General features: G+C 41.0%; 1 protein-coding gene across 1 annotated transcript in view; it reads right to left on the bottom strand.

Annotated features, from left to right (window-relative positions):
- clint1a (clathrin interactor 1a) overlaps positions 1–23,321 on the bottom strand; it is a 230,668-nt gene that overhangs the window by 41,981 nt on the left and 165,366 nt on the right. Inside the window, exons 4-6 of the mRNA XM_068043203.1 lie at positions 20,518–20,626; positions 18,992–19,156; positions 3,601–3,775 (exon numbers count right to left, since the gene is read on the bottom strand). Coding sequence (XP_067899304.1) covers positions 3,601–3,775; positions 18,992–19,156; positions 20,518–20,626 — 449 coding nt within the window. The remainder of the gene's footprint in view (positions 1–3,600; positions 3,776–18,991; positions 19,157–20,517; positions 20,627–23,321) is intronic.

The following is a 23,321-nucleotide window of genomic DNA, read 5'->3' as shown; positions in this document are numbered from 1 at the left end:
TCCTCATCCTCATTTACTTGTTCAACAAGTTTTTAAATTTTAAGCAATCACCATTCCAAATCCCAACTACTCAGTGAAAAAATTTCTCTTCGTGACCCCACTCTATTTTTTGCCAATGATTTTAAATTTATGACCTCTGGTTATTGACCCATTCATCAGAGGGAATAGTTTTTTTCTATCTACTCTATCAAAATTTCTATCATCTTGAAAACCTCTATTAGATCACCTCTTAACCTTCTCTGTTCCAAGGAAAGCAGTCCTAACTTGTCCAACTTCTCCTCCACAGTGGCGCAGTGGTTAGCACCGCAGCCTCACAGCTCCAGCGACCCGGGTTCAGTTCTGGGTACTGCCTGTGCAGAGTATGCAAGTTCTCCCTGTGACCGCGTGGGTTTCCGCCGGGTGCTCCGGTTTCCTCCCACACCCAAAGACTTGCAGGTTGATAGGTAAATTGGCCATTGTAAATTGTCCCTAGTGTAGGTAGGTGGTAGGAGAATGGTAGGGATGTGGTAGGGAATATGGGGTTAATGTAGGATTAGTATAAATGGGTGGTTGTTGGTCGGCACAGACTCGGTGGGCCGAAGGGTCTGTTTCAGTGCTGTATCTCTAAATAAAAAATAAAAAAAAAATAACCAAAGTCCCTCATCCCTGGTAAAATCCTGATAAACCTCCACTGGACCCTTTCTAAGGCCTTTACATTGTTCCTGAAGCACGGTACCCAGAATTATCCACAATTTTCTAGTTGAGGCCTGGACAGTAATTTATAAAGTTTCAGTATGATCTCGATAAGTGACTCCAGCCTCACACCAATGTAGCTGACTTTTAACTGTCCTCTCTAGTGGCCTAGCAAGTCACTCAGTTGTATCAAACCACTACCTGTGGTTCAAGAAAGCAGTCTACCATCACCTTCTCAGGGCAAATAGAGGTGGTAATAAAGGCCACCCACATCACGCGAATCAATAAGAATTTTTTTTAACCATCATACCGTCGCATGGATTTTAGGACATGCAGAAAGCCATTTTGATTTGAGGCTGTATTCTCCATTTCCACTGGAAACTGCTATTATGTTTGCCAAGTTTTGCCATCCAGATTTGTATCAAGTATGAACTGGATTTTACACATAAATACATACATGGTAGAAAGGAGGAAATTTACTGTAAAATAAAACATTTTACAAGGACATATTTACTGCTGCTTGACAGATGTTGCTGGTACAGAATGATTGCTGTGTTTGTTTGCCAATAGTCCCCAAAATATAAAGTAACTCACTGCATAGTTTAATTATTTACATTCAGCTCTATGCATCTTAAACATACTTATACTTTAGCATGTTATAGTAATGTGTGGCTCAAATATTCAATATTTCTTCTTGTCCAAGCACATCTCCTATATGTAATGTACTACACTGCAAATTGAGCATTGCATCACAGGCACAAGGAGAGAGATGAGAAATCAGTGCATGCTAAGCCTATTTCTCTTGGCAAAAATATTTCATATCCAATTTATTAAAACTTTGAATAAGAAATAAAAATTGGTGTGCATCAAAATTTAAAACTTTGAGATCAGGTTCACAGACTGTAGGTTCATACAAGCAGACAAATGCCCTCAGTTCTAAAAAAATTTTTTGACCATCATTCTTCGAGAGATGGGTGTCACTGGCAAGACCAGCATTTATTGCCTATCCAAAGTTTCCTTTCAGGTGAACCACCTTTTTGAACAGATGCAGTCAACATAGTGAAGGTACTCCCAGAATGGTACCAAGTAGGGAGTTCCAACGACAATAAAAGAACGGTTATATACTGTATGTCCAAGTCAGGATGGCTTGTGACTTGGAGGGAAACCTGCAGGTGATGGTATTTTCATACACCTGCTGCTCTTGTCCTAGGTGCTGCCGGTAGAAACCATGACGACTTGTTGCTGTACATCCTACACACAGCACCAGTGAACGCCGAAGTTAGTGGATGGAGTGCCGATCAAGCGGGCTACTTTGAATTGAATGGTGTCAAACTTCTTGAGTGCTTATATGGTTGCGTCTATCCAGGCAATTGCAGAATATTTCATCACATTCCTGATTTGTGTCTTGTAGTAGTGGAGAGGTTTTGTGGAGTCAGGTGAGCCACTTGTCACAGAATACTCAGCCTTTGACCAGCTCCATTAGCCACAACACTTATGTGGCTGATCCAGTTGAATTTCCAGTCAACAGTGACCCCCCCCCCCCCGCCCTCCACTCACCCCTCCAGCATGCTGATGGTGGAGGATTCGGCAACAGTAATGTCAGTTAATAGTCACTCTTCTTGGAAATGGTCATTCCATGGCACTTGTGTGGCATGAATGTTACTTGCACTTAGCAGTCCAAGTCTCAATGCTGTTCAGGTCTTGTTGCATGCAGGAATAGACTACTTCATTATCTGAGGAATTGCCAATGGAACTGAACACTGCATGGCAATAATTAGCAAACAGCACCAATTCTAACTTTATGATGGAGGAAGGATCGCTGATGAAACAGCTGAAGATAGTTGATCCTAGGAGACTGCCATAAGGAATTCCTAAAGCAATATCCTGGGTCTCAGTGAACCAATTAGTTTTTGTTACGACAACCTGACAACTTCATGACCATTTTACTGATGCAAATTTTTTTACTCCAAATTTATTGATTTATTTTTAAACTGAATTCAAATTCTCAAACTGCTATGTGATTTGAATTTAGATTCCCTGGATTATTAGATTAGGCCTCTGGATTATTTGCCCATTAACATAACCACTACACTAGTGTACCTTTTGGATTGGAAAGATGGCCAATAACTTTGTCCACTGTTCATCTACTGTAAAATTTAAACTCAGCTGTTGAGTGTTTTGTTATTTATTTCCTTTCTAACAATTAGAGCCACCTGAAAGCTTAATTATTTAAGTGTTTTTTTTAGGATAGTGCAGAAAAATCTAATTTACAAAACATACTCAACACTTTGTTTACAATATTTGACCTGTATTTTTACTTGATTCAAGTAGCCTAAGTTACAGCTAATTCCTTTTTGAAGAAGAGTGCAGAAAATTAATATTTCCAAAGCACTCAGTGTTTTCCTACAGCATTTAGAGGTTTTTTTTAAAAAGTCAAAATAGTCACTGCAATTGATGAACACAAGTGTGTTACAGAGTGACAAGATTCATATGCGCAGCTGGTTCAGGGCAAAGACTAAACCACAAGACCTTGAAATGATACTGTGTGCATTTTACAGTCTGGCTATTGTGAATTAACAAATTGTTAATGTAGTGAGGAGACTTCCTCTGGTAGTTGTGAATCAGTGACATCGTAAATGTAGTGGCGGGGGGGGGGGGGAGGGGTCTTCCTCTGGCTGTTGTGAATCTGAGATAGATTAACCCGAGGGTAGATTTCATCAATTCACAATTTCTAATTAAGAAAAACAGAACAGCGACCAGAGGAAGTCATTTATGCTCAAGTTTTTACAAATTCACTGCTAATCACAGGGCGTTTCCCACCACATTTTCAAAGTCACTAACTTGCAAGGACCATTCAGACGCATTCCTAAAGTTGAAGAAATTGCATAACAAAATTATTAACAAAAGACATTTTCACATCCAGAATACCTTTCTGGTGAATCATCTTTATCCTTCTTTCTGAACTTGTTGATCGTGTCATCGATGGTAGTCCCAATCTTATCGCTGATCTCCCCCAACTTTTCACTGAACGGGAAAGTACCTTTACTGCCTTTGTCCCAGTCATCATCCCACCTGGCTTTTGGCTCAGGATCGTACCTGTCACCTGCATGACAAAATAGAATAAAGCAACAAAAATTGAGCCAACACCTTCCACCAAACTCCAAACTCTTCTGAGTCAACGGTTTTCACCCAGACATGGAAGATCCCATCTATTTTGTATGCTATCAATCTTTTAAAAAAGCACTGCATTTATACCCATAGTAAGCTCAGAAGCTACCAGTGATAGCATTAGCAGGCCACACCCAGTTATGAATGCTAGTCGACAATTAAACTAACGGGAGAAGGCGGCTCCACGAACATCCCCATCTTCAATTATGGTGGAGTCCAGCACGAGTGCAAAGACATGGCTGAAACATTTGCAACCATTTTCAGCCAGAGGTGCTGAGTGGATGACTCATCTCGACCCTCTCCTGAGGTCCCCACCATTATAGAAGCCAGTCTTCAGCCAATTCAATTCACTCCATGTGATAGCAAGGAACAGCTGAGTGCACTGCATACAGCAAAAGGTATGGGCCCTGACAACATCCCAACTGTACTGCTGAAGACTTGTGCTCCAGAACTAGCTGCGCCCTTAACCAAGCATTTCAGTACAGCTATGACAGTGGCATATACCCAACAATTTCCCAGGTATGCCTTGTCCACAAAAAGTAGAGAAAATCCAATCCAGCCAATTACTACCCCATCAATCTACTTTCAATCAACAAAGCGATGGAAAATGTCGACAATGCTATCAAGTGACACTTACTCAGCAATAACCTTCTCACCAATGTTCAGTTCGAGTTCTGCCAGAAGCACTTGATTTCAGATCTCATTACAACTTCAGTCCAAACATAGGCAAAAGAGGTGAATTCCAGGTGAGGTGAGAGTGACTGCCTTTGATATCAAGGCAGCATTTGACCAAATGTGGCATCAAAGAGCCCTGATAAAGTTGAAGTCAATGTAAATCAGGAGGATAGTGTTAGTGTTATACCAGCACAAAGGAAGATAGATGGTTGCAGTTGTTGAAGGTCAATCACCTCATACCCAAGATATTGCTGCAGGGATTCCTCAGCGCCCTAGACCCAACCATCTTCAGCTGCTTCAGCAATGACCTTTCTTCAGTCATCAGGTCAGACATGGGGATGTTCGCTGACGCTAGATTCGCAGTTCCTCAAGTATGGTTATGCTTGGGGTAGATAAGTCACCTGGTCTGGATGGCTTGCATCCCAGGTTGCTAAAGTGGGGGTGGAGACAGCGGAAGGGCTTGCTGTATCTTCTAATCTTCCCTAGATCCGGGGGAGGCGCCAGAAGATTGCAGAGTGGCAAATGTGACACCCTTATTCAAGAAAGGGTATAAGGACAGTCCTAGCAACTACAGGCCAGTTAGTTTAACATCAATGCTGGGTAAGGTTTTAGAAACAATAATCGGGGGGGAAAAAAAATCAACAGGCACTTGGAAAGTTTTGGGTTAATTAAGGATAGCCTGCATGAATTTGTAAAAGGCATATCATGCTTGACTAATCTAATTGAATTTTTTGATGAAGTAACAGAGAAGGTAGATGAAGGCAATGCGATGGATGTTGTCCATATGGATTTTTAAAAAGCATTTGATAAAGTATCACATAAAAGGCTGGTCAACAAAATTAAGGTTCATGGAATAGGAGGAACAGTGGCCAATTGGATAAAAAGTTGGCTCAAGGACAGAAAACAGCGAGTCATGGTAAATGTTGTTTTTCAGACTGGAGGATGGTAGACAGTAGTGTTTGCCAAGGGTCAGTGCAAGGACCACAGCTTTTTTTGCTATATATAAATGACTTGAATCTTGGAATACAGAGTAGAATTTCAAAATTTGCCAATGCCACCAAACTTGGAGGAGTTGCAAACAGTGGATGATATGAACAACCTGCAACAGGACATAGATTGGCTAGCAGAATGGGCAGACGAGTGGTAGGTGGAATTTAATACAGACAAGAGTGAGGTGATGTATTTTGGCAGAAGAGATAGGGAGAGGCAATATAGACTTAAATGGCACAGTTCTAAAGAGTGGGAGGAAAAGAGCACCTGGGGGTGCATGTGCAACGAAGGTGACAGGACATACTGAGAGAGTGGTTCGCAAAGTATAAGGGATCTTGGGCTTCATAATAGAGGCATAGAGTACAAAAGCAGGGAAGTTATACTGAATCTTTATAAAGCAGTGGTTAGGCCCCAACTAGAGTAGAGTCCAGTTCTGGTCACCACACTTCAGGAAGGATATGAGGGTCCTTGAGCAGGTGCAGAGGAGATTTACTACAATATTTCCAGGGATAGGGATTTTAGTTACAAGCTTAGATCAGAAAAGCTGGAGTTATTCTTCCTGCAGCAAAAGAGATTGAGGGGAGATTTGATAGAGGTGTACAAGATTATGACAGACTTAGACAAGTTAGACAAGGAAAAACTGTTCCCATTAACTGATGGTACAAGGACTAGGGGACACAGATTGAAGGCTTTGGGCAAGAGATACGAAGGGAGCGGGGGCTGAATGTGAGGAAGACCTTTTTTTCTTTACGCAGTTAGTGGTAATGACCTGGATCTCGCTGCCCAAGAGGATGGTGGAAGTGGAGGCAATGATTTAAAAAGGAAATTTGATGGTCACTTGAAGGAAATAAACTTGCAGGATTATGGGGATCAAGCGGGTGGGGGGGGTGCAGGGGAGTGGGACTGACTGGATTGCTGTGCAGAGAGCCAGGATGGACTCGATGGACCAAATGGCCTCTGTCTATGCCATAAATGACTCCATCTATAAAGTAGTAATACATATTTATATGCAAGACTTCGATAACATTCAGGCTTGGTGACAAGTAACATTTGCGTCACACAAGTGTCAGGCAATGACCATCTCCAACAAGAAAGAGTTTAATCATCTCCCCTTGACTTTCAACGGCATTATCATTGCTGAATATCTCACTAACATTTTGGGGTTTCTCGTTGGCCAGAAATGTAACTAGACTAGCCATATAAATAGTGAGGTTGCAAGAGCAGTTGATAGGCTGGGTATTCTGTGGTGATTGACTCACGCCTCAACTCCCCAAAGCATTTCTACTCTCTCCAAGGCACAAGTCAGGTCTCTCCACTTGCCTAGATGAGTGCAGCTCCAACAACACTCAAGAAACTCAACACCATCCAGGACAAAACTGCCCGTTTGACGGGCACCCCATCAACCAGTTTAAATATTCACACCCTTCACCATGGGCACACCATGGCAGCAGTGTGTACTGTCCACAAGACGCACTTCAGTAAATTGCCAAGCTTCCTTCGACAGCACCTCCCAAACCCACAACCTCTACTACCTAGAAGAATGAGGGTAGAAAGCACATGGGAACACCACCACCTGCAAGCTCCCCTCCAAGTCACACACCATCCTGACTTGGAAATATATCGCCATTCCTTCATTGTCACTGGGTCAAAATCCTGGAATTCCCTAGACAGCAGTGGGAGTACCTGCACCTGGACTGCAGCAGTTAAAGTCAGCAGCTCACCACTATATTCTCAAGGGTTAATTAGGGATGGACAGTAAATGCTGATCATACCAGTGACACCTGCATCCCATTAATGAATTAACAACAGATTTATTCCTTTGTCCATTACTCTAACAGAAACATTAGCCTGTTTCTTTTCAATGGGTAAATGCCAAAGGGGAACTGCAGACAAAGGAATGCTATGTGAGTATATGAATTGTTCACGCTGATCTCAACAACTAACTTCTGGTGTATTAAGTACACCACACTGCAGTTCAGCTGTATGCGAACCAGATGTCATTGGAGGTGTATTTTAAAAAGAAAAATCTATAAAGCACAAATTATTAAATGTGCTCAGTAAACAGACTTACTCAAATGCTTTAAGCTAGCTCTGTACTGCTTGACCCTATCATGGTACAATGCTCTCTCATCCTAATTCAATTTTTCTGCCAGTCTGATTATGGAGCCATCTAACAGGGAAAGAAAGTAAGTGAATCTTATGAATAAGTAAGTAAGTGACATTGTGGGGAACTCAGAAAGACAGGCTAAATTTGCCACACAAATCTAATCAATTATCTCTTGTTGCTCAGTGCATGTAATCTAGACAAGAGTGAGTGTGCTACTGTAAGTCTTGTTAAGATAATACACTGTACTATCTAGGACAGAATAAATGCCAGTAATTCTGTCACTTCACTGTAATGTGGCAAGAAACATAGCCAAGATTTTCTAACCCAAAATACACAACCAATACTTCAGGCTCTATGTCAATGACAAATTACAACTACAGTGTTCATCAATCAAAAATAAAAATCTGTAATCTTGGTGAAATATTATCAACCAAAATACTACTACTACTTTTTATTCCCCCTTTCTAGTTTTCCCTTTGCTGAAGGCACCACGTCTTGCTAGAATCTAGTTCCACATGTTTCTGTACAAGCTTGGTAGCTCAATCAAGTGACTATTCTTTATGTGCGAGTACCTACTGGCTGTTCTATCATGGAGTGAATCAAAGCCAAGCTTGATTCCGTTCTAACTTGATATCCACAAACATACATTCCAGCAGGGTCACGAGATCATTATCAGGAAGGATAGTTAATTTTTTCATTCCATTGCCTGGTATTGTTGAAGCCAACTCAATACAAGCCAGAAATCGAACCTATGTCTCATTATCAAGTAGAACAAGCATATTGTCAGCTAAACAGATTTGCTCATAGCTCATGTGCCAAATGTTATGAACTTGCATGGTTTAGACAGAACCACCAGTATTCGTTCAATACAGTTTTACTTAAACAATTCAAGTAAAACAATCTTTTCAAAGACAAATTTGATCAATAGTCAAAGTGGCACAAATCAGACAACCTTGAACCCTTCCCATCTGGAGACTCCCCAAGGATCTATCTCAAATTTCTCATCTACATGCTGTCCCTTGGCAATATCATCTGAAAACACAACGATAGATTCTATGTGCATAAATATCCAGCTATACCTCACCACCACCTCCCACTGCCTCTGATCAGTCATGTTGCTTGTCTGGTTTTACTAAAGGGAAATGCTGCTTGACAAATTTATGAGAGTTTTGTGGGGATGTAGGGTAGATAAAGGGGAACCAGTGGATATAGTATACCTAGATTTCCAAAGGGGATTCAATAAGGTTCCACACAAAAGATTAATAGGCAAGATAAGGGCTCATGAAGTTGGGGGTAATATATTAGCATGGATAGATGATTAGTTAACGGACAGGAAGCAATGAGTGGGCATAAACGGGCATTTTCAAGTTGGCAGGCAGTAAATAGTGGAGTGCTGCAAGGATCAGTGCTGGGGCCTCAGCTATTTACAATCTATATTAATGAATTAGATGAAGAGACAGAGTGTAATGTATCTAAGTTTGCTGATGATACAAAGGTAGATGGAAAGGTAAGCTGTGGGGGAGGACACAGAGGCTGCAAAGCGATATAGACAGGTTAAGTGAGTGGGCAAGAAAATGGCAGATGGAGTATAATGCGGGTAAGTGTGAAGTTCTTTACTTTGGTCAGAAGATTTGAAAAGCAGAATTTTTTTTAAAATCTGGTGTGAAACTTGTGTCGATTTTCAAAGAGACTTGGGTGTGCTTGTACAAGGAATGCAGAAAGTTAACATGCAGGTACAGCAAGCAATTAAGAAGGCAAATGGCATGTTGGCCTTTATTGCAAAGGGATTGGCGTACAGGAATAAGGAAGTATTGATACAATGGTACAGGGCTTTGGTGAGACCACATCAGGAACACTGTGTGCAGTTTTGATCTCCATATTTAGGAAAGGATATATTTGCAGTGGAGGCGGTACAGTCAAGGTTCACTAGATTGGTCCCTGGGATGAGGGGGTTGTCCTATGATGAGAGGCTAAGTAAATTAGGCCTGTATTCTCTGGAATTTAGAAGATTGAGAGGTGATCTCATTGAAACATGTAAGATTCTAAACGGGCTGGATAGAGTAGACACAGAGATTATTTCCGCTGGTTGGGGAATCTAAAACACGGGCACAGTCTCAGGATAAGGAGCCGATCACTTAGGACTGAAATGAGGAGAAATTACTTCGCTCAAAAGGGTTGCGCATCCTTGGAATTCTCTACCCCAGAGGATTGCAGATGCTCCATTGTTGAACACATTTAAGGCTGGAATAGACAGAATTTTGATCTCATAGGGAATCAAGGGATATGGCGAGGGGGCGGGAAAGTGGAGTTGAATCCCAAGATCAGCCATGATCATTTTGAATGTCGGAGCAGGCTCGATGGGCCATATGGCCTACTCCTGTTCTGATTTCCTGTGTTCTATCATCCAGTACTGGATGAGTAGAAATTTCCTCCAACTAGTTATTGAGAAGACGGAAGCCATCACCTTCAGTCCTCATAACAAACTTCATTCCCTAACCACTGACTCCACCCCTCTACCTGGTCACTGAGGCTGAACCAGATCACTCAACCTCGACATCCTGTTTGACCCCGAGATCAGTTTCTGACCACATATTCACTCCATCACCAAGACTGCCTGCGTTCACCTCAGTAAAATCGCCTGACTCTGCCCCCGCCTTAGCTCATCTGTAGCTGAAATCTTCATCCATGCCTGTATTACCTCTAGACTTGACTATTCCAATGCTCTCCTGACCGGGCTTCTACCTTCCTCCCTACATAAACGTGAACTCATCCAAAGCTCTGCTGCCCATATCCTAAACGCACCAAGTCTCTCTGACCCATTGCCATTGTGCACACCGATCTACATTAGTTCCCAGCCCAGCAATGCCTCAATTTCAAATCCAGCAGTGGTTTCACACCTCCCTATCTCTGTAACCTCCTACAGTCCTCTGGGGGCTCTGCATTCCTCCAATTCTGACTTCTTGTGCATCCCCAATTTTAACTGCTATACCATTGACAGTTGTGCAATCAACCTTCTATGCCCTAAACTTTGAATTCCCTTCTTGCACACCTCAGCTTCTCATTTAAGATGCTCCTTAAAACCTTCCTCCTTGACTGTTTTAGTCACCTGTCTTAATATCTCATGTGGCACGGAGTAAAACTTTATTTGATGATGGTCCTGAGCAGTGCTTTGCAACATTTTAACTGTTACAGATGCTATATAAATGCATGTTGCTGTTGTGTTGATTTATAGCATGTTGGCCACCATTTTGTCGACTGTTGCTATGCCTCCATTGCTCAAGCAAACCCAGAAGACAAAAAGTATGGTGGTTACGCCCACTATATCTGCCATTTTTAATAGTTAGTAGATCTTTTCTTGGATTGTTTGGTGTCATATGACTAGCATCCCTCATAGACACCGTTAGGTCTCATAACACTGTACAAGTGTCTAAACAATCTCTCTCCTCATTCATAATCACTCCATTCTACAGATTTACCTCACATTTCACTCTTTTCAGCCTTGTTGATATGCTTTATTATGGACTTTGGCCCTTAAACTTGGTTTCTCAATAATATGAACTCCTGACATTGTATCTACCAACCGCCTCATTGACTAACTAATTCTAAAGAAATATTAGTCCTGCCCAATCTAGCCTTATTGCTGAAAGGGTATTGCACACAATATACTGACAGCAAAAGCAAGGAGAGAGATTTGGCACTTGTGAGAAAATGTCAACGTCAACTGACACCATATGCTTAAAGCAGATGCAGTATAACTAATCAAACTGCAACCAAAAAAAATTAACAAGCACCACTGGAGTCTCAGAGTTTTAATTTAGTCAATACACAAGTTAAAAGAATCAAAAATGTCAGTTTATATTGCATCATTCAGGTGGACATAGTTGCTTATTAAAGTGATATAAAATGGGAAATGCTGAAAATACCTCGCGAGTTTATCAGCATCTGTAGAGAGAAAAGATGCATGAATGCTTCTACTGAACAGTCGGCACCTGAAATACCTTCTCTACAGATGCTGGTGTTTCACGTGTAGATCCTGTGCCAACTCATCTCTCATTATTGTTGCTGACAATACACAGTGTACTTTCAGCATTTCTTTTGATCAAACTGAGAAGAATGAATAGCTAATTTCAAAAGAGGTTTGCAATGAAACAAAAATCAGGAATGCAAGATGGAATTCAGTTGATTTTTTTAAGAAATAAAATGAAAACGGACACCAGGTGAGACAATAATTTTGGACTATAGGAACTATCCTGGAATAGAAATGTCTTAGAACACAAAAATGTGAAAATCTTGAGGCCATATATCTTTTTATGTGAGCCTGCTGTTTTGACAAGAAAAAACAAGCTGGCCCTTGCAATATGCGGTGAAGATTAACAAAAATTAATAAAAAGAAAAAATGTTTAGCTTGTAACAAAATTGTTCTATCTGTGCCTTTGTGTAAATACAATATTACCCAATGAAGTCAGTGAGCTCATTAAATATGGTAGAACTAAGTTGACAGTTCACAATTTTTAATTAAGAGATTTCTAACTAATAAAATAATTACTAGAATGCACAGATGTAATCCAATTCCCAGAGTTTCCAATAAAGTAAGGAACCTACTCTATATAAATTCAAAAAAAAAATTAAGTCCAATTTCTTCCTTTAAAACAACAGTTAGGCACACGGTCATTTCTAAGAAAGCTATTTTTGTTGGCAGGATAGAATCCTTTTTGCTTCAATAAATATCAAAACCTAAACATACAGCCTCTCTATTCTTGACGCTGCTAACTTACTGGCAGATAAATCCAGAATCATAACACCAGGATCTGTTGGCGTTAACAGTCCGAATTAATGAGTATATTCATGTACTGCTATACACAGCCCCAAGCACCAAGACATGCATCTAAGCACTCACCAAGGTGAAATCTTGGACAACATCTTATATTAATATAGTGGCATTAACACAGAAAATGTCCCAAGGTATTTCACAAAAGCATAATCAGATAATGAGCCAGAGAAGGAACCTTTTTTTAAAATCTATTCACAGCATGTGGGTGTCGCTGGCTAGGCTAGCATTTATTGCCCATTCCTAATTGCCCTTGAAAAGGTGGTGGTGAGGTGCCTTCTTGAACCGCTGCAGTCCATGTACATCCACAGTGCTGTTAGGGAGGGAGTTCCAGGATTTTGACCCTGCGACAGTGAAGTAACGACGATATAGCTCCAAGTCAAGAAGGTGTGAGACTTGGAGGCGAACTTGCAGATGGTGGCGCTCCCATGCATTTTCTGCTCCTGTCCTTTTAGTTGGTAGAGGTCGCGGGTTTGGAAAGTGCTGTCTAAGGAGCCTTGGTGTGTTGCTGCAGTGCATCTTGTAGATGGTACACACTGCTGCCACTGTGTATCGGTGGTGGAGGGAGTGAATGTTTGTGGATGGGGTGACAATGAAGCAGGCTGCTTTGTCTTGGATGGTGTCGAGCTTCTTGGGTGTTGTTGGAGCTGCACACATCCAGGCAAGTGGAGAGTATTCCATCACACCCCTGACTTGTGCCTTGTAGATGGTGGACAGGCTTTGGGGAGTCAGGTGGTGAGTTACTCGCCGCAGGATTCCTAGCCTCTGACCTGCTCTTGTAGCCACGGTATTTATATGTCTACTCCAGTTCAGTTTCTGGTTAATGGTAACCTCTAAGATGTTGATATTGGGGGATTCAGCAATCATAATGCTGTCAAGGGAGATGGTTAGATTCTCTTTTGTTGATGTTCATTGCCTGGCACTTGTGTGGCGCAAATGTTACTTGCCAATTATCAGCCCAAGCCTGGATATTGTCCAGGTCTTGCTGCATTTCTACACGGACTGCTGCAGTATCTGAGCAGTCACGAATGGTGCTAAACATTGTGCAATCATCAGCGAACATCCCCATTTCTGACCTCATGATTGAAGGAAGGTCATTGATGAAGCAGCTGAAATGGTTGGGCCTAGGACACTACCCTTAGGAACTCCTGCAGTGATGTCCTGGAGCTGAGATGATTAACGTCCAACAATCACAACAATCTTACTTTGCACTAGGTATGACTCCAATCAGCGGAGAGTTTACCCCGATTCCCATTGACTCCAGTTTTGCTAAGGCTCCTTGATGCCATACTCGGTCAAATGCTGCCTTGATGTCAAAGGCAGTCACTCTCACCTCACCTCTTGAATTCAGCTCTTTTGTTCATGTTTGAACCAAGGCTGTAACGAGGTCAGGAGCTGAGTGGCCCTGGCAGAACCCAAACTGAGCATCACTGAGCAGGTTGTTGCGAAGCAAGTGCCACTTGATAGTACTGCTGATGACACCTTCCATCACTTTACTGATGATTGAGAGTAGACTGATGGGGTGGTAATTGGCTGGGTTGGACTTGTCCTGCTTTTTGTGTACAGAACATACCTGGGCAATTTTCCACATTTCCAGGTAGATGCCAATGTTGTAGCTGTACTGGAACAGCTTGGCTAGGGGCACGGCAAGTTCTGGCGCACAGGTCTTCAGTACTATTGCCAGAATATTGTCAGGGTCCATAGCCTTTGCAGTATCCAGTGCCTTCAGCCGTTATCTGGTATCACGCGGAGTGAGTCGAATTGGCTGAAATCTGGCATCTGTGATGCTGGCAACTTCAGGAGGAGGCCGAGATGGATCATCAACTCGGCACTTCTGGCTGAAGATTGTTGCAAATGCTTCAGCCTTATCTTTTGCACTGATGTGCTGAGCTCCCCCATCATTGAGGATGGGGATATTTGTGGTGCCACCTCCTCAAGTTAGTTGTTTAATTTGTCCACCACCATTCATGGCTGGATGTGGCAGGATTGCAGAGCTTAGATCTGATCCGTTGGTTATGGGATCACTTAGCTCTGTCTATCACATGATGCTGCTTACGCAGTTTGGCATGCAAGTAGTCCTGTGTTGTAGCTCTCCAGGTTGACACCTCATTTTGAGGTATGCCTGGTGCTATTACTGGCATGCCCTCCTGCACTCTTCATTGAACCAGGGTGGGTCTCCTGGCTTGATGGTAACGGTAGAGTGGGGAATATGCTGGGCCATGAAGTTACAGATTGTGGCTGAGTACAATTCTGCTGCTGCTGATGGCCCACAGCGCCTCATGGATGCCCAGTTTTGCATTGCTAGATCTGTTCGAAACCATTTAGCACAGTGGTAGTGCCACACAACACGATGGAGGGTAGCCTCAACGTGAAGGCAGGACTTCGCCTCCACAAGGATTGTGCAGTGGTCACTCCTACCAATACTGTCATGGACAGATGCATCTGTGGCAGGCAGATTGGTGAGGACGAGGTCAACTATGTTTTTCCCTCTTGTTGGTTCCATCACCACCAGCCGCATACCCAGACTAGCAGCTATGTCTTTTAGGACTGGCCAGCTCGGTCAGTCGTGGTGCTACCAAGCCACTTTTGGTGATGGACACTGAAGTCCCCCACCCATAGTACATTCTGCGCCCTTGCCACCCTCAGTGCTTCCTCCAAGTTGTGATCAACATGGAGGTGTACTGATTCATCAGCTGACTGAGGGTGGTAGGCAGTAATCAGTAGGAGGTTTCCTTGCCCATGTTTGGCCTGATGCCATGAGACATCATGGGGTCCTGAGTCGATGTTGAGGACTCCCAGGGCAACTCCCTCCCGACTGTATACCACTGTGCCACCACCTCTGCTGGGTCTGCCCTGCCTGTGGGACTAGACATACCTGGGGATGGTGATGGCAGTGTCTGGGACATTGTCTGTAAGGTATGATTACGTGAAAATGACTATGTCAGGCTGACTAGTCTGTGGACAGCTCTCCCAACTTTGGCATAAGCCCCCAGATGTTAGTAAGGAGGATTCTGCAGGGTCGACAGGGCTGGGGGTTTGCCGTTGTCATTTCCGGTGCCTAGGTCGATGCTGGCTGGTCTGTCTGGTTTCATTCTGTTTTACTGACTTCGTAGCAGTTAGATACAACTGAGTGGCTTGCTGGGCCAGGTAAGGACAGCAGATTTCCTTCCCTAAAAGGAATTAGTGAACCAGGTGGGTTTTTACAACAATCGACAATGGTTTCATGGCCATCATTAGACTAGCTTTTAATTCCAGATTTATTAATTTAATTCAAATTCCACCTTCTGTTGTGGTGGGATTCGAACCCATGTCCCCAGAGAAATACTCTGGGTTACTAGTCCAGTAACAATACCATATGCCACCAACTCCCCTCCATTAGGAAGGTGGACTCCTAATAAAGATTGTAACTTTCTTTAGATGTCTTACTCAACTTCAGCTTACAAATTGACATAAGCCAGTTGTCAAGTTTGAACACAGTTTATTGGTTTATCAATTTTTGGACAAGAAATTCATTTTTCTCTAGGCCATGAGGCCAAGGGAAAGCCTGGCCACCTGGTACCAGATCATGGCTAATATTGCTCTTTGGCCAGCTGCTCAATCAAAAATCATCTTCAGATTTCCCCTCCATATCCTACAACCATCCCACCAGACCCCTCTGGATTTCTTTCAGCAACTTCCAACAGCAATCCAGCTATAGTCGGAAAATTTGGCAGAATATTGAACCACGATCTTTTACTTTGAATATCATGCAATGTTCCAGTACACTGCATCATCCTTCCACCTCACACATGAAAAAAAGTACTGGGCTAGTTCTTGGAAGTGGAACTGGAACTTGTGTATGTAGCACTGTTAAAACTGCATACATGCATAGTGAATGCAAGTGTGAACTGTATTGTAATGCAGTAAAGTGAATAAAAGCTACTTTGTCATCTGTGCTAATACAGGAGTTATGCAAACTGATTTGCATTAAAAGTACAGTAGCCAAGTTAATAAATTGCATTCAACTACAGTCATGCAAGCTGCAAACCAAGGTGAGAGATTAAACAAGCACACAAACAATGCATTTTGCGAACTTCAGGCTCAAAGGGCTGAAAGGAATAGGAGTAGGCCAATGTTTTAGAAAACTACAGCTCAGGGCTTGAGTTAATGAACTAGTTCAGTTTTCTGAAGGCTGCAGGTTTCTTCTGCACATCATGTTCTATAGGTCATGTCATCTTTGCTCCTCAGCAAAGATTTGTGTTCTACACATTGGCATTCACGATAAAGTAGCATGTTGATCGGAGCACAACTAAGACAATAAGGTCCTTTTGCATCATTGTAAAATTATACCTCTTAATTGAATGTTGACATTTTAGGGCCCAGGGTTTTATTTCTCTTTGTATCTACAAGTCAAGATTTTTTTTAAAAACTAGAAAATCTAGTTGGTTAAACTCCTGATCATTTCACTAAATTGTTCATAAAAGATAGGTAAGAAACTGTAATTTCCTCCCTTCATCTCTCCTTTGCAACAAATCTCCAGTACCTTACCTCCATCATACAGCTGCAAGCCTGAGCAGGGGGTATCAGCAGACTGCTCAGCCTTGGAGACCCAGCGCAGCCAAGTGCCATACAGCCGCACATAATGTCCAAAAATGTACACTTCCAGCAGGTACTACTGCGTGCCACTTAGCAGCAGCATTCCTCCAAAGTGTCCAATGGCCTAGGTTCAACACACCTGAGCTAGAAAGGGGGGGGGGGGGGGGGGGAAATAATGCAAGGTTCCTACTCCTGATTATCAAACCTCTGCTGCAATGTGCCCAGATATATCATTCTCCATTTATCCTGTTCCCACAGTGTGGCACACAGACTGGCACCCCTATTCACATTAGGGCACAGAGTTTCTCCTTACGGTTTTACTGTAAAGCAAGGAAAAAAAGACTTGCATTTACTTAGCAACTTTTCACAACCTCTGGACATCCTGAAGTGCGATAGAGTCACTGTTGGAACATAGGAAATGTGGCAGCCAATTTGTGGATAGCAAAGTCCCACGCAAAAGATTTTAGGTGTTGGTTGAGGGATAAATATTGACCAGGACAAATCTTGGGAAGGAGACTGTGGTAATGGTGCCAGTTAAAAGTTACCTATCACCTTCTTCCTTATTTTATAAATTTATCCATTACTCTGACTACTCTGTTCTTTTTGGTTGCTGCCACATACTTGAATTGAGGAATTGTGATATTGTAAGGTTCCTCCATGTAGTTCCCAAACAAACCGGGTGCTCCGGTTTCCTCCCACAGCCAAAAGACTTGCAGGTTGATAGGTAAATTGGCCATTATAAAATTGCCCGTAGTATAGGTAGGTGGTAGGGGAATATAGGGACAGGTGAGGATGTGGTAGGAATATGGGATTAGTGTAGGATTAGTATAAATGGGTGGTTAATGGTCGGCACAGACTCGGTGGGCCGAAGGGCCTGTTTCAGTGCTGTATCTCTAAATCTAAAAATCTAAACAAGTGCATATCTGGCGAGGACCTCAATAAGGATAACTTTTACATCCTTCCCACTGCCAGCACTCACTGTCTGGGCTCTCAATTGCAGAATGGTCACGGAGTATCAAATGCCTATTAACGTTTCACATAGGTGTCTGTTTTCATAAAAGAGGGAATGCAAATCGAGATTACAGAAAATGGATGAGGGGGAAAAAGGTGAGTGGGATAAGAATTTTTCGTCGCAAGATTGTACAACAAAGCTTACCTATATAATTAAATGGAGTAGGTAGTACAGAACTGGCAGCGGTTTAGGTTTCAACTCATGCAAAGTACTAATCTTTGCTTAATTTAATCCCATAAAAGGTAAGGGAAATGGATGAAATGGAACTCATTTCAGACACCCAGTGTCAGCAGACACTCCTAGGTCAGTTATAGCAAAGCCAAATGCCTAGCCCTGATCTCAGAAGATCACCCATCTTTTACACCTGTGTAACATTGTTCCATTTTTCATACCAGCCACTGTATGACACCTCAGAGTGGCACTGGTAATTAAGTGTCAAATCCGAGGCAGTTTTGTGCTGTAGGTCCATACCCAATATGTCCAGATCGAGACTGCTCACACATCTCATTAATCGTTAACAGCAGTTGACAAAGGAGTTTTCATCAGTCTGGGCTGGATTTGTAACAACAAAAACGGAATTCTTACCATTTCCAGATGTGTATTTGAAAGTCGAATTAAACAAACTGACTACACCAGCAAATTCTTTCCAACATTCGCTGAACAGACCTAAATATTTCGAGTTAGCTTTAAATGGTGGAGAGTTGCCCTAATTCTATAGTTAGGAGATCACCATGCTGTTTCCAGTTAATTATGCAGGTTAAAATACATGTAAAAGATTGTTTGGAATGTAGGTCAGAGAACATTTCAAAGTTAGGTTTGAAATCTTTATTTCTAAATGCAAATAGCTCAACTACATTCTTGTCCTTCTTCTGAATCCTTGCGGAACATCCAAAACAAAAACTTGAAAGTTAGATGCTTAACATGTGCATCCTTTTCTATTTGCATTAAACATCTCAGTACTCACTGTATCTAAAGCCTCCCATACTGTCTGAAGAAACTCCAATGTATTTGTCTTTGTTTTTCTTGGCTTTTTTCCGCTCTTCCCGAAGGCGATCATCATCCTGTACAAACTCCACCATTTCTTTCACCTTCTGTCTCACATTTATTCCTTGGTCCTTGCCATTTTCATCTGGACAGCAGTGAAAATCAGGTAAACAAAGGCTGAGAGTAATAAATTCCATCTCCAAATAAACAATCAGATAATATGAAATGTGCTTGGCAAATACCAAATGGATGAGATCAAAGCTTCCCAGTGAAGAAGCTCTATGTATATAAAGATCTCTGTGTACAAACCAGGAAACTTGGGTTATCAAGTGAAGCATGAAGCTGGGTGAGCAGGTAAGTTTCATGCTGCAAATACTCTAAATTATCACGTCAATTTTTTACATTCTCCTCTGATGACGACGATTCTTACTGGATTATAGGTCCATGTGTGCTACTAGTTCTCCTACACCTCACCTGTTGTTCTTTTGTGGTGTGTGTCTATACATTTTAAATCCCACAGGCTATTCTAGTAGAGCAACACCTAATTCCCTTGAGCCTGCGAATAAGAACTTCCTAGCCAGAGTCATTGGGCAGCGATTGGGATCATTAAAGCACTAGTTAAGTTTTCACTTCTTTAGTCCAGAATGGTGGAGATCACTTGTAATGAATGTCCTTACTCCCAGTCTCAAAATACCAATTTTACACCTGTATGGCTTTGAAGCAACTTTCATACAAGTACAAAAGGTTCAAAAAAAAGGAACACAAATTGAAAGTAAGATGGTATAATTTTAATAGTTTTCCATTCTGAAATGTCATGTTAGATACATTAATTACAATTTTGCTGCATTTGTCTGTACAATATTGGCTGTATTACTAATTACAGAAAGCAATAAATGCCAATTTTTGAAAAGCACTTCTTCCCAAATTGAGCTATTGGACTTGCAACTGAACAGCTCTGTCGATCCTACAGAATTTACCCATATAAAAAAGACATCTGGGTTATTATTAGACAGTACATCTATATCTGACAAAGTCCAATATCAGTTTTATTTTAGTCTTCAAGTTTTGACTTTAATGTCAAAACAATAAAAACATGGCCTTATTGCCATTGCACTGTAAATATTATTTGCAGATATTTTTGCTTCTTCAAACAGATTAGTCTGTGTTGGTGTCTAACCTTTCCTTCCTGTGTAATTAAGGCAATTTCTTTATGAGCATCACAAGGGAGTCATAGCTGTTGTGTTTTTTTTAAAGAAAAACCTGAGCACTTATGTTGTGCTAGTTGTGTTGTTATTACCATGTCCTTTCTGCGAGTTCTTGTCTTCGCTAATTAATACTCTAGGGTCCCCAAATCTCAGATTCTGTATACTTCAGATAGTGCCACCAGTCACATTCTAATTAGTGAAGGAAGCTGATCTACTGGCTGAGGTGACTGACAACTCCGCTTGCTGTTATAATTTGCTCAAAGCTTTTTCTTTTGCTCCCTAGCACTAGAGGTTTGCTTACCTACGAAATGGTAGTTCTCCATTGACCGCAAATCGTAAATGTGTTCTCTGGCACTAGTAACTACTCGTTCTGACCCATTCCTTATGAGGTAAGACAAAAGAAGCATGGACTGTAAAGGAAGAAGACGACAAAAAACACACGATGAAGAGAAAAGTGTTTTATGTTTGCGAGAACAAAGTCGCACGCTGCCACAATGCAATGATTGCTTTCTGCTTTAATAAAATACCGTGAATGTCAGCAGTCAGTGGGAGGAATTCCCAGCACAAATCAAAATTGACAGCTGCATGATTAGTTTACCAACTCAACAGAACATAAATAAATTTGCCTTCCACACAAGCAAAAATTAAAGAGATATTGATGCATTCTCAACATACTAATTAGTAGCATTCTTTCGAGTTAGATGGTGAAACAGTGACCGGGTCTGCCAATTAGTTGATGCACACAGAAAATATTTATTAGCTATTATTTACAATAACTACAAAACATTGTCTTCCACTTGACACAGTGCCCTTGCACAATAACAAGGGCATTATTTCCAAAGCCCTTTCACTACACAGAACAATCTAAAATTGTAATATTTAAGGATTGAAATCAGGGAATTATATCATAAAGGTAATGCACGTGACAGCAAATTATGTTATAAAATTTAATATCCGTAAACTGATCTTTTACATCAGCACCATTTAGAAGGAACAAAATTCTCTGCATTCCTCTTTAATAAATGCTTTTGACCCCCTCTAGACAAAAGAAAGTAAAATTCACGAAACAATGTGTCAAACCCACCACATAATGTAAACCAACAAATTATTTTTTGAATTATGAAGCTTAAGAGCAGCAGTCAACTAGTCATTAGGGAGTTTCTCTTCAGGTACAGAACTTCCTCCCAATCTAGAATTTCATTACAGCTGACACCAAAAAGGAAAGACAAGCGGATATTAGAAAAAAAACCTAAAATCTACACAATGACATAATATACTATAATATTCTGCACTTCTGCTACAACCTGTAACCAATACAGCTCGTCAAAGCTTGCACAATAAAAAATACAGCAGGAGGCTGAAAATACACATAGAACCTCCTCAGATCCCAGTCATAACGGTCACTACATGTCTGCTCATAATCAAACATGCACAGGGAATGAGATATTTTCTAAACATTAGCTTTGAAAGTTATTCTTTCAACAGTGTTTGAAAAATAGGCAAATTGAAAGGGTACAAACTGGAAATTTAAAAAAATATGTAGTCTCAATTATTTTTATTTAAAATTTTCATTTGAAAGTAATCATCCTGTTGTGATATTGAAAATAAGGTAACCTATAAATTAAGTACCCTCCCCAATTCAAATAGTATTGCAAATCAATTAAAACATCCAAATAGTGAACATATTTGCACACTGTACCACATGTTCACTGACAAGTGTTTGAAAGTTTTTAAAAAATCCAGTAAAGATTTCACACATTAGGAGATAAATACTGTAAGCTCTGCATTTTCTTCAACAGACCAAATAATAGTCTGGAGCGTTTGAACCTCGTTAATTACCATCTGCGGCTGTTTATCATCGAGTCTCAGCAGTGAAACACATTGGGGATTACTGCAGTTGTCTGTTACACTTACAGGAATATTAATTCCACGTTTTTATATGTTATTAAGCAAAGGACACATGGGGTCATTGCTTCATGAACAGATTTAAAGAACTTGTGCTAAAACATTGTAACATACATCTATAACTAGATAATCAGAGACAAAAGTACTTGGGTAGAATGATTTACTTCTTGCATCTTGTACATACATGAAATATTTACATTTCAGATGTGTTCCTTGCCTCGTTTGTTCAAAGCCATCTAAAATCAGCCAACTCCAAGTTTTTAAATATTGCCAAGATGCATTTAGATATGTTGAAAATAGATTTGCACATCTCAAGTCAAACAAAACCCGCCTTTTGTTTTTCATGTAGTGGGGGGGGGGGGGGGGGAGGGGGTCTTCATTAAAATTCTGTTCAGAATGAACAGATGTACCTTCTGCAGTGAAGCAAAAAATAAAAACCTATCTTGTGGAAGATTTTAAAGTTACACAATTGCTTTATAAATTTGTAAAAGAATGACAAGTAAGAAAATTATATTTAGATAGTGCCTTTCACAAACACAGGAAGTCTCAAGAAGTGCTTTGCAGCCAATTATGTATTTTTTGAAGTGAAGTCACTTTCGTAATGTAGGAAAATGCGACAGACAATTTGCGTGCAGCAAGGTCACACAAACAGCAATGAGTACATATGCAGACAATAGTTTTTTTTAAATATAAAGTGATGTTGGTTGAGGGATAAACAATGGCCAGAATTTCTGGACTGTATAGTGCTAAAGGTGCCTTACATGACACTCTATGGTGGATTAAAGCCTGAAGCATTATGGTCCAAGCCTTTGCATCCTACACAAATACTAAACTTTCAGCAATCAAATTGACAACTGCCACTTTTATTTCAGATAGTTTTAAATTAATTCCTCCTCCAATTGGACGGAAATAGAACACAAGCTTCAACTTCACATGCCTCTCATCTGCCTCAAAATCCTGCGAAATTAGTTCAAATAAAAAAAGACCCAAGGTGTAGATTTTGTTAAACTGATGTAATATTTCTTGGATATTTTCTACCGTCTTAGCTCCAATGTAGTATTAGTCCATACATTTTACAACAGTTTGGCCCAAACTTGAAGGCCAAATGCACCAGCATGCAAATATCTCACTGCAAAATAATGTTCGCTGTACATAAAATGGAATTCACACAAAATTCAGATCGGCTCCTTGAACAAGTTC

This window comes from Heterodontus francisci, chromosome 12 (genome assembly GCF_036365525.1).
Source record: "Heterodontus francisci isolate sHetFra1 chromosome 12, sHetFra1.hap1, whole genome shotgun sequence".
Taxonomy (NCBI): domain Eukaryota; kingdom Metazoa; phylum Chordata; class Chondrichthyes; order Heterodontiformes; family Heterodontidae; genus Heterodontus; species Heterodontus francisci.
The sequence above is the reverse complement of the archived record's forward strand: the minus strand, read 5'-3'. Positions and strand labels throughout refer to the sequence as shown.